At 28.6% G+C, this 11,345-nt stretch overlaps 1 protein-coding gene across 2 annotated transcripts; it reads right to left on the bottom strand.

Annotated features, from left to right (window-relative positions):
* Positions 1–8,933: 8,933 nt before the first annotated feature.
* LOC139872004 (zinc finger A20 and AN1 domain-containing stress-associated protein 8-like) lies at positions 8,934–10,929 on the bottom strand. Of its 2 annotated transcripts, none has more exons than XM_071859788.1 (2): positions 10,757–10,929; positions 8,934–9,736 (listed from the first exon to the last, which is right to left on the bottom strand). In XM_071859788.1, the coding sequence occupies exon 2, from the start codon at positions 9,708–9,710 to the stop codon at positions 9,174–9,176; it is 537 nt and encodes a 178-aa protein (XP_071715889.1). In that variant the 5' UTR covers positions 9,711–9,736; positions 10,757–10,929; the 3' UTR covers positions 8,934–9,173. The 2 variants fall into 2 exon arrangements, with proteins under 2 accessions (XP_071715889.1, XP_071715888.1); XM_071859787.1 differs by having other exon boundaries at positions 8,934–9,723; positions 10,757–10,926.
* Positions 10,930–11,345: the final 416 nt, after the last annotated feature.

The following is an 11,345-nucleotide window of genomic DNA, read 5'->3' as shown; positions in this document are numbered from 1 at the left end:
CATGTTAAAAATATATAGTTTCCAACAAAATTTGTTAAGCAATCATTTTTCAAGTAAACACGGTCGAAGTCCAGACTCACTAATGCATCCTAACAAACACGATAAGACACACTAATGCAAAATTCTGGTTCTCTAAGACCAACGCTCGGATACCAACTGAAATGTCCCGTTCTTATTGATTAAAAACATTCCATATTAATTGATTTCGTTGCGAGGTTTTGACTTCTATATGAGACGTTTTTCAAAGACTGCATTCATTTTTAAAACAAACCATAACCTTTATTTCATAAATAAAGGTTTAAAAAGCTTTACGTAGATTATCAAATAATGATAATCTAAAATATCCTGTTTACACACGACCATTACATAATGGTTTACAATACAAATATGTTACATCGAAATCAGTTTCTTGAATGCAGTTTTTACACAATATCATACAAACATGGACTCCAAATCTTGTCCTTATTTTAGTATGCAACAGCGGAAGCTCTTAATATTCACCTGAGAATAAACATGCTTTAAACGTCAACAAAAATGTTGGTGAGTTATAGGTTTAACCTATATATATCAAATCGTAACAATAGACCACAAGATTTCATATTTCAATACACATCCCATACATAGAGATAAAAATCATTCATATGGTGAACACCTGGTAACCGACATTAACAAGATGCATATATAAGAATATCCCCATCATTCCGGGACACCCTTCGGATATGATATAAATTTCGAAGTACTAAAGCATCCGGTACTTTGGATGGGGTTTGTTAGGCCCAATAGATCTATCTTTAGGATTCGCGTCAATTAGGGTGTCTGTTCCCTAATTCTTAGATTACCAGACTTAATAAAAAGGGGCATATTCGATTTCGATAATTCAACCATAGAATGTAGTTTCACGTACTTGTGTCTATTTTGTAAATCATTTATAAAACCTGCATGTATTCTCATCCCAAAATATTAGATTTTAAAAGTGGGACTATAACTCACTTACACAGATTTTTACTTCGTCGAGAAGTAAGACTTGGCCACTGTTGATTCACGAACCTATAACAATATATACATATATATTAAAGTATGTTCAAAATATATTTACAATACTTTTAATATATTTTGATGTTTTAAGTTTATTAAGTCAGCTGTCCTCGTTAGTAACCTACAACTAGTTGTCCACAGTTAGATGTACAGAAATAAATCGATAAATATTATCTTGAATCAATCCACGACCCAGTGTATACGTATCTCAGTATTGATCACAACTCAAACTATATATATTTTGGAATCAACCTCAACCCTGTATAGCTAACTCCAACATTCACATATAGAGTGTCTATGGTTGTTCCGAAATATATATAGATGTGTCGACATGATAGGTCGAAACATTGTATACGTGTCTATGGTATCTCAAGATTACATAATATACAATACAAGTTGATTAAGTTATGGTTGAAATAGATTTGTTACCAATTTTCACGTAGCTAAAATGAGAAAAATTATCCAATCTTGTTTTACCCATAACTTCTTCATTTTAAAATCCGTTTTGAGTGAATCAAATTGCTATGGTTTCATATTGAACTCTATTTTATGAATCTAAACAGAAAAAGTATAGGTTTATAGTCAAAATAATAAGTTACAAGTCGTTTTTGTAAAGGTAGTCATTTCAGTCGAAAGAACGACGTCTAGATGACCATTTTAGAAAACATACTTCCACTTTGAGTTTAACCATAATTTTTGGATATAGTTTCATGTTCATAATAAAAATCATTTTCTCAGAATAACAACTTTTAAATCAAAGTTTATCATAGTTTTTAATTAACTAACCCAAAACAGCCCGCGGTGTTACTACGACGGCGTAAATCCGGTTTTACGGTGTTTTTCGTGTTTCCAGGTTTTAAATCATTAAGTTAGAATATCATATAGATATAGATCATGTGTTTAGTTAATTTTAAAAGTCAATTTAGAAGGATTAACTTTTGTTTGCGAACAAGTTTAGAATTAACTAAACTATGTTCTAGTGATTACGAGTTTAAACCTTCGAATAAGATAGTTTTATATATATGAATCGAATGATGTTATGAACATCATTACTACCTCAAGTTTAGTAGGTAAACCTACTGGAAGTGACAAGAAATGATCTAGCTTCAAAGGATCTTGGATGGCTTGAAAGTTCTTGAAGTAGGATCATGACACAAAAACAAGTTCAAGTAAGATTTTTACTCGAATTAAGATAGTTTATAGTTATAGAAATTGAATCAAAGTTTGAATATGAATATTACATTGAATAAGAAAGATAACCTACTGTATATAACAAAGGTTTCTTGATCTTAGATGATTACTTGGAATGGATTAGAAAGCTTGGAAGTAAATTAGTAAACTTGAAGGGATTTTTGAAGTGTTCTTGAAGTGTTCTTCCTATGATGATTATAGCTTGATTCTTGAAGTGATTTTTGATGAAGATGATGATTAACTACTGGAAAAATACGTTCATAATAGTGTGGGTGTGTTGAGAGAGAATTAGAAAGAGAATTGGAAGTGAAATGGAGTGAATGATGAGTGGTAATTGGTGAGTGGTGAGTGGGGTTAAAAGGAGTTCTAGTTAGTTGACTAGCTCATGGTAGAAGTTAAAATTGATTAGTCATACATGACATAATCAAGAGTGGAATCCCATACTAGTTCCTATTTGTATATACCCATAGTAAGTACGTTTTGAAGCTGTGTATAATACGGGTAAAAATACGACTAGAATTCTTGATGAAAGAAAAGAATGGGAAAGTAACTGTAACCATTTTCGTTAAGTATGAGTGTTTTGATAGATGTCTTGAAGTCTTCCAAAAGTATTTTAATACATCTAAATACACTACATGTATATACATTTTAACTGAGTCTTTAAGTCATCGTTAGTCGTTACATGTAAGTGTTGTTTTGAAACCTTTAAGTTAACGATATCAATTAATGTTGTTAACCCATTGTTTATTATATCTAATGAGATGTTAAATTATTAAATTATCATGATATTATGATATATTAATATATCTTAATATGATATATATACATTTAAATGTCGTTACAATGATAATCGTTACATATATGTCTCGTTTCGAAATCCTTAAGTTAGTAGTCTTGTTTATATGTATATAACTCATTGTTAATATACTTATGGATATACTTACTTATCATAATCTCATGTTAACCATATGTATATCCATATATATATCGTCATGTCGTTTTTACAAGTTTTAACGTTCGTGAATCGCCGGTCAACTTGGGTGGTCAATTGTCTATATGAAACATATTTCAATTAATCAAGTCTTAACAAGTTTGATTGCTTAACATGTTGGAAACATTTAATCATGTAAATATCAATCTCAATTAATATATATAAACATGGAAAAGTTCGGTTCACTACATGGATACCTCTCCTGGTGATGCTTTTTGGAAAACAAAATGTGATACTGTGGATGAATGAATGATAGGTAAGCCGGAGGTTAAAGCGGACAATATCTACTACGGGTTGCGCAGACTGTTTCACGATTATATTATTATTTTATTTAGTACTGCATTAGCATCGTTTGGGATGACTTTAGGCGCATCGTATTTCTTTTGACTATATTATTATGTGATTTATGGGAATTTAAAAAACGGATTTCCTTCACAACTCCGATCTAAATGTTAGAAAACTTTTTATGCAATTAACAATCGTATATTGTCATGTGATCCATAGTGTTCTCACGACATTAACGAACAACATTCCGTATTAGAGCGATCTCAACAATATTCGTACTTCTCGAACCAACAACGATCTCAACTGAAACGCCCCGTTCATATCGATTATAAACGATTCATAATAGTTGATTACATCGCGAGGTACTTGACCTCTATATGATACATTTTACAAACATTGCATTCGTTTTTAAAAGACAAACTTTCATTTCAATGAAAGTTGACGGCATGCATACCATTTCATAATACATCCAACTATAATTGACTTAATAATAATCTTGATGAACTCAACGACTCGAATGCAATGTCTTTTGAAATATGTCATGAATGACTTCAAGTAATATCTCTAAAATGAGCAAATGTACATCGGAAGATTTCTTTCATACCTGAGAATAAACATGCTTTAAAGTGTCAACCAAAAGGTTGGTGAGTTCATAAGTTTATCGTAAACAATAAAATTCATCATTTTGATAGACCACAAGATTCAAATACATTACACCTATCTCGTGTACGAAACCATTTTTCATAATGCTTAGCAGAGTAGGTTCGTATCCTTTTCTCCCCCGTAGGTTGCCTCGCGATTTTTAAATAATCGTGCACATATCTCGTGCACAAAACTAATACACATAACCTGTGTATAAAAATCATTCTCTCGATACATAACATTCATTTCGATTTCATTGCTCAACATGGTAACCGACCTTAACATATAATGCGCATCAATAATATCCCCAAAACAGAACATCTCGTCTGTATAATATATAAACTTCGAAGTACTAAACACCACGCCCACTAGCTCTTCCATCTAGTGAACATTCTGAGTGGGGGTGTTAAACCCGGTAGCTACCTTTAGGATTCGCATGAATTAGGGCCATACCCGATTCTAATTCTTAGGTTACCAAGCAATGATAATCAGGGTAAAAATATTCACATCAACTGGTGGCAATTATCATGTCCACATAATTCAATAATAATCCACAGAACTTCTGTCTGCATAATAATTCATTCGAGGAATGTTTTGCTTGTGTCTATCTCGTCAAACATTTATAAAAGCATTTCATGTATTCTCAGTTCAGAATATATTTCAAAAGCATTTAATAAAGCAGTTATAAAAACAGCGCATGTATTCTCAGTCCCTAAAATGTAAAGAGTAAAAGGGAGCAAATGAAACTCACAATACTGTATTTTGTAGTAAAAATACATATGACGATATTGAACAATGCAGGGTTGGCCCCGGATTCACGAACCTATATCATTTGTATATATATATATTAAAACGTATAATCGTAATCGAACAAATTTATTATATCTTAATTTATATATTATATATTTAATTTGTGTATATATTCAAAATAATTAATATTTATTTAGTTTTATTAATATATCCATATTTATATATATAACTGTTTAGTGTTATATTTAAAATCAATAGTTTGTTATGTATAAGTATTTATATAAATAATATTATTAGGTTTGATATATAGTTATGTGAAATATATTCATAGTATAGGTAATTAGTATATTTTATGTACAAAATATTTATCTGTTTAAAAAGATAGTTTTAATAATAATGCTGATTTACTAATAATAATAATAATAATAATAATAATAATAATAATAATAATAATAATAATAATAATAATAATAATAATAATAATAATAATAATTTTATTAATAATAATTCTAATAATGATATTGTTAATATCAATACTTATAATAATAATAATAATAGAAATCTTATTGATAATCGTATTGCTTAATAATAATACTTATATTGGTAGTAATATTAGTAATAACAATAATAATAATAATAATCGTATTTGTAACTAGGGTTATGGTAGTAAATATAATAAATGGTAACTAATACTTATATTAGGAATAATAACAGTAATAACTAATATTCACAATACTTAATAATAATAATAATAAATAATAATAATTCTATTACTTAATGATATTAATAATAATAACAATAATGATAAGTGTAATAATAACAATAACAATAATAATCATAATAACAATATTAATAATAATAATACTAATACCACTTAATGATATTATTTTGTAATAACAAAAATGATAATACTACTACTCCTATTATTTATTAGCATAATACCAACAATTATTAATAATAATAACAATAACAATAACAATAACAACAGCAACAACAACAACAACAACAACAACAACAACAACAACAACAACAACAACAACAACAACAACAACAACAATAATAATAATAATAATAATAATAATAATAATAATAATAATAATAATAATAATAATAATAATAATAATAAAGAAAAGAGGACTACCTCTAAAACAGCCTTTTTAAAAAAAAAAATATACCACCGCCTAGGCTCGAACCCGAGACTACTCGCTACCCCGACCATTCCCTTAACCATCCTGCTGTCGCCCATTTTTCTGTTTTATTATCCTTCTAAAATTGTTATAACCCGTATATTCATATGACCATGTTCTTCTTCCCCATTAATAAATCGATCGATACTCAAAGCCATCGGATACACTAATTACCATTTAGACTTGGATTGTAAAACAAAAACAGAATCGTTTAGAATGTATGTGAATTACCAGAACAGAAAAAAAAATAAACGAATTTAATTGTTACAGCTTTTTTATTTTATTTTATGAAGAACGTGACTCAAATCTTGATTTTGATATTGAAAACGTTTTAAACAAAATTTATAACATGAAAACTGTTCTAAATACTTTCTATAAACCTTCTGTAACATCAATTTAATCCAAAACATCAAAACAAGTTCGAATTTCTTGATGAACAGATGGTTGACTTTTTTATTTAAAATCTTTGACTCAAAAAATTGAGATCGTTATGAAAAATTGAGATATGAGATTTTGCAGAAAGTTCGAGTAACAGAATCCTAACAAAACTGTATTACTAGATTTTGAAATTTGATTGTAATTCTAGCTATTGATAAAATGACTCAAGAACAGGGGTGTCGTGGTGTATTCTTCAAATTTTTAATTTAATTTATCTCTTTTAACTCGAACTGCAGTAGTAAAATGTTATATAGAGTTTAACAAATATAATTACAACTGGATTATCTCAATTAACATTTGGATTATAGCTTGATTGGCTCGACAGCTTAATAATCTGTCAGACGAAAAGTATCATCGAATTTTAACTGTATTTGTTTGATACTGGGATTAGTTGGAACGATTCGTACCAGTTTGCATATATAAAACAGATTATATTACGGATTGATAGTTATGTGCAACGAATTTGGCTCCTTTTCCCTTGATTTTATATATAAAATTAATTTTAATAATAATAATTTTATTAATAAATATAATAATAGTACCGAATATAATAATAATACTATACATAATAATAAGTTGTTTTATATCAATAATTACAAAAATTGTATTAACTTTTGTAATAATAATAATAATACTAATAACAATATAATATTAATATTACTAATTATATTAGAGATAAATAATAATAACAATAATGATATTAATAATATTAATAATGATAACAATAACATTAGTAATAATAATAACAATTTAAATGTATCAATTTCATATATACACATATTAATAATACTAATACAAATATTACTAATAATAGAATACTAATAATATTAATAATAATAATAATATCTATTAATAATACTAATATTAATCATAATAACTAACATTATAACTCTATTACTAGTTATAATAATGATAATATAAACAATAATAACAATAATAAATCAAATGTACTATACTTTTAATAATATTAATAATACTAATATTAATATTAATAATAATAATGAATGTAATAATAATATAATAACTATAATTAAACTTGTAATTATATTTTAATATATTAGTATTGCAACTTATTAATTATGTAATATTTAATAATTATGTCATATATTACATGATAATATTTATTGAATTACAATATTATAATTATTAATAGCAATCCTATATATATAGATAATAATATCATATATATATATATATATATATATATATATATATATATATATATATATATATATATATATATATATATATATATATATATATATTTAATAGTAACCTAATTATTCTATTTATTATCTTACATTTTTACTTCTGATTGACTATAGGTATTTTATTAATTCAAAATATTATATATATACTTATATTTATATTTTTATATATATATTTACATATTGGTTATACATAATTGTTCGTGAATCATCGGACGTAGTCAAAGGTTAACTATATCCATATAAATAGTTCAAAAATTTTAAGACTCCATTTTACAGACTTTGTTTATCGTGTCAAAATCATATAAAGGTTAAGTTTAAATTTGATCGGAAATTTCCGGGTCTTCACATCAACAATATCCACACTACCCAAACCAACCACAATCTCAACAACAAACACCTTATTATCGTCGTAATGTTTTAAATTTTAATTATTGTAATTTTTTAATTTTCATTGAAATTTTAGTTTTATGTTAATTAATATTTATAATTTATTTAATATATAATAATTATAATTATTTGATTTTCGAAAAAAATAAAAAATAATAATAAGAAGGAAATGAAGGAGTGTCATTGTTGGAGTGTTTGATTCTCTAAAGGAAGTGCTGATGTGACGTTGATGTGACACTCAGGACTAAGGCTACTTGTATCGGCCTTAAGAAACGCCATCATGTCCACATGTGGCACTAGACAAACGCCTACTTCATCAAGTATCAAGCATTTCTTCGTGGCGTTTTCATGGCTTCAGTTGGATTCCAACGGGTTAAGAAACGCACGTTTCTTGTTTATTTTTTTTTTATTAATTTAAAAATATTATTTTTATCCTCTTTTAATACCTAACCCAATTATATTATAACACATCATCACAATACTCCTAACCAACACAAAAAAAAAAAAACACCACCACTACTCTACTCAAAAAAGAAATACGTCATACTCATCCAAAAAGTGCAAAAAGGCAAGTAACACCACAAGAAACGCCTTCAACTAATACAAGTGGTCTAAGAAGGAAGAAACTTCATTGGGAAGCACTCTTACATGAGTTCGTCCCATGAGATTATCATTATGTTTTTATTTTTTATTTTTTGAAAAGCAATCACCATTGCATCTTTGTGCGACCATTTGCCACACACCATTCTCGAGTGCTGCAAGTTGAATTGATTAATAAGAAGTGCAAATTACAAACTTTAAACACAAATGATATCCATCCATCCATCCATCTACGCATTTAAACAAACAGACACAAAAACACACAAAACAGAACCAAACCAACGCCTACCAATCAACGAAAATAAGTATGTTCATAACACTGGCAAGGTGCCCCCGTCTTCATATCATACCATTTATAAATCAAATTATCAAACAATCGACCAGAGGCACCTAAACTTGGTAACTTCATACACATGGATATAAAGACACTTTTGAGTAGTAACCATGTATCATTCTTCATATCTTATCAAGCTTATCAGCTTTGATAACCGGATTAGCCTTAGCTATGGCATCACGGCCCGCACCTCTGTAATCAAACGAACACTCGTGTACGTCTGCGTATCGGTGCGTAGCACAGAAAAGATTACCGCATTTGCAATTGAATCCCGTTAAACCAACTTTCTTACGACAAGTAGTGCATCGACTGGGTCCCACTTTCGGCTTAGCCTCAGCTACTTGACTTGTCAATGATTCACCAGACAACGCTTCAACAGGAACCACATTCAACTCCACTGGTGTTGCTGCTGGTTGTGTCATGATGACATCAGCAGCCACATCATCTTTTGCAGTATCAGTTCCTGAACCTGAACCCGAACCCCCATTGATGATGTCATCAAAAGACGAAGCTGCAAGTTTGGCATTGTCTTGTTTTAATATCATCTCCCTGTGACATTTGGAGCACATGTTCATGGTGGCTGCACTACCGAAAAAGCCACAGTTGTTGATGCAAAGAATCGGGCCTTCGGGAGCCTGCGTTTCTTTGGTCGATTCCATTTGTCAAACTTCCCTGCACAAAATTACTAAACATAAGATTCACATAAGCAGTCTTAAGTTGCATATATATACAAAAAAAAAAAAAAAAAAAATGAACAACCAGCCTCTGCTATATAAGATGGCATTCTAATGTGTGATAGTTCAACTAGAGGTGTCGAACACTAATTGCATATCAAGTATTCATTTCGGTCAGTGGTATACCCAGAAAAACACAACACACAAACCAAATATAAACTTTTTTTTTCCACACATTCAAAAGCATCGGTTTAAGAATATATTTGCACAAAACATATGTCACTTAAAAAAAGCTAATTCCATAGCAATCACCTAAAAGATACTGTATTAGTTAATACATTGTATGATGGTAATCACAAACATAATGGCAAGTTAACGTATACTCAATACACAGAAACCAAATACCTATACTAAATTTGCTAATTGCAGCATCTTATAGACGTATGCATATCAGGTTACATATCTAGATTAAATCCCATAAGTTTTGTTAAAAATTATGCTACAACCAATTCAATTCTAAGCTAATCATAAAAAATGAAAAAATAAAAATAAATATTTTTATAAATGTTATAGATTGACTGGTAATAAGCTTTGAATCTAACAATCAACATAACATAAAACCACAATTATTAATAAGCACGTATAATTTTTAACAAATTATCTAACTTTATTCTAAATTACCCTAAAATACACGGTTGGGCATCAAAAATCATTACTTTATACATCAAATCAAATAAATACATATTTCTTGTATGTGCTCACGAATCCTCATATACAACCCTAAATCAAACATTAAAACGATCAATTACAAAAAAAGGTAAAATGAAATGAAAACCCTAATTATCGCCAACCAAAATTAGGAGAAAGTAGATTCAAATTGATCAAACCTAAGAGACATAATTACAAAAGGTTGAAGACATATATGAATTACATCGATCTCGACTGCGAATTCATCTAAAGGAAATGAAAAACATCCAATTGAATTGAAAGATGAAAATGATAATAATTAGACCAGAAGAAATGAAATTCACCTGTAATTGATTAAATTGAATCCAATTTGATAGATGATCGAAGAAAGGTAAGGGAAATTAAAAATCGAAGAGTAAAGTATAATAATTATTTGATATTTGAGGGCGATGGAAATTATTATTGTTATTATTGTGTAATCATCGTCGGGTCATTCATGATTTAATTTTATATTTTGTTTTATTTATTTTTCTAAGACTTGATTGATTGATATCTTCTTGCCCACGAAACGGTGATTTATTTTTACAATCCTACCATCCATTAGTAGAAAACTCACGCGAAGAAATCGTGTGTGGTAAAATCCCCCGAGTGAGGTCCGAACGCAAAACGACAACAACAACCTCCATGATCAATGAAATGAGCGGATAATAACAAAGTAATTTTTGCAGTGGGTGAGAGTCAAACCTGTGACCTCCCATATGAAAAGACATGTCACTACCACTACGTCAACTCCATTTTTTGAGTGGATGATTTTTTTTTTTTATTTTTCAAGAATACAATAACTTACATGAATGGTTATTTTATTTTGATTTACGTTTTGGTGTCCACTATCTATATCTACTAGAACTGCTCTTAGACCATGGTCTATGTATC

Source organism: Rutidosis leptorrhynchoides, chromosome 10 (assembly GCF_046630445.1).
Source record: "Rutidosis leptorrhynchoides isolate AG116_Rl617_1_P2 chromosome 10, CSIRO_AGI_Rlap_v1, whole genome shotgun sequence".
Taxonomy (NCBI): Eukaryota; Viridiplantae; Streptophyta; class Magnoliopsida; order Asterales; family Asteraceae; genus Rutidosis; species Rutidosis leptorrhynchoides.
Note: the sequence above shows the minus strand (reverse complement) of the source record. Positions and strands in the feature narration are given on the sequence as shown.

Excerpts from the sequence above, each read along its gene's own strand:
- LOC139872004 (XM_071859788.1), bottom strand. The coding sequence starts at position 9,710 with ATGGAATCGACCAAAGAAACGCAGGCTCCCGAAGGCCCGATTCTTTGC.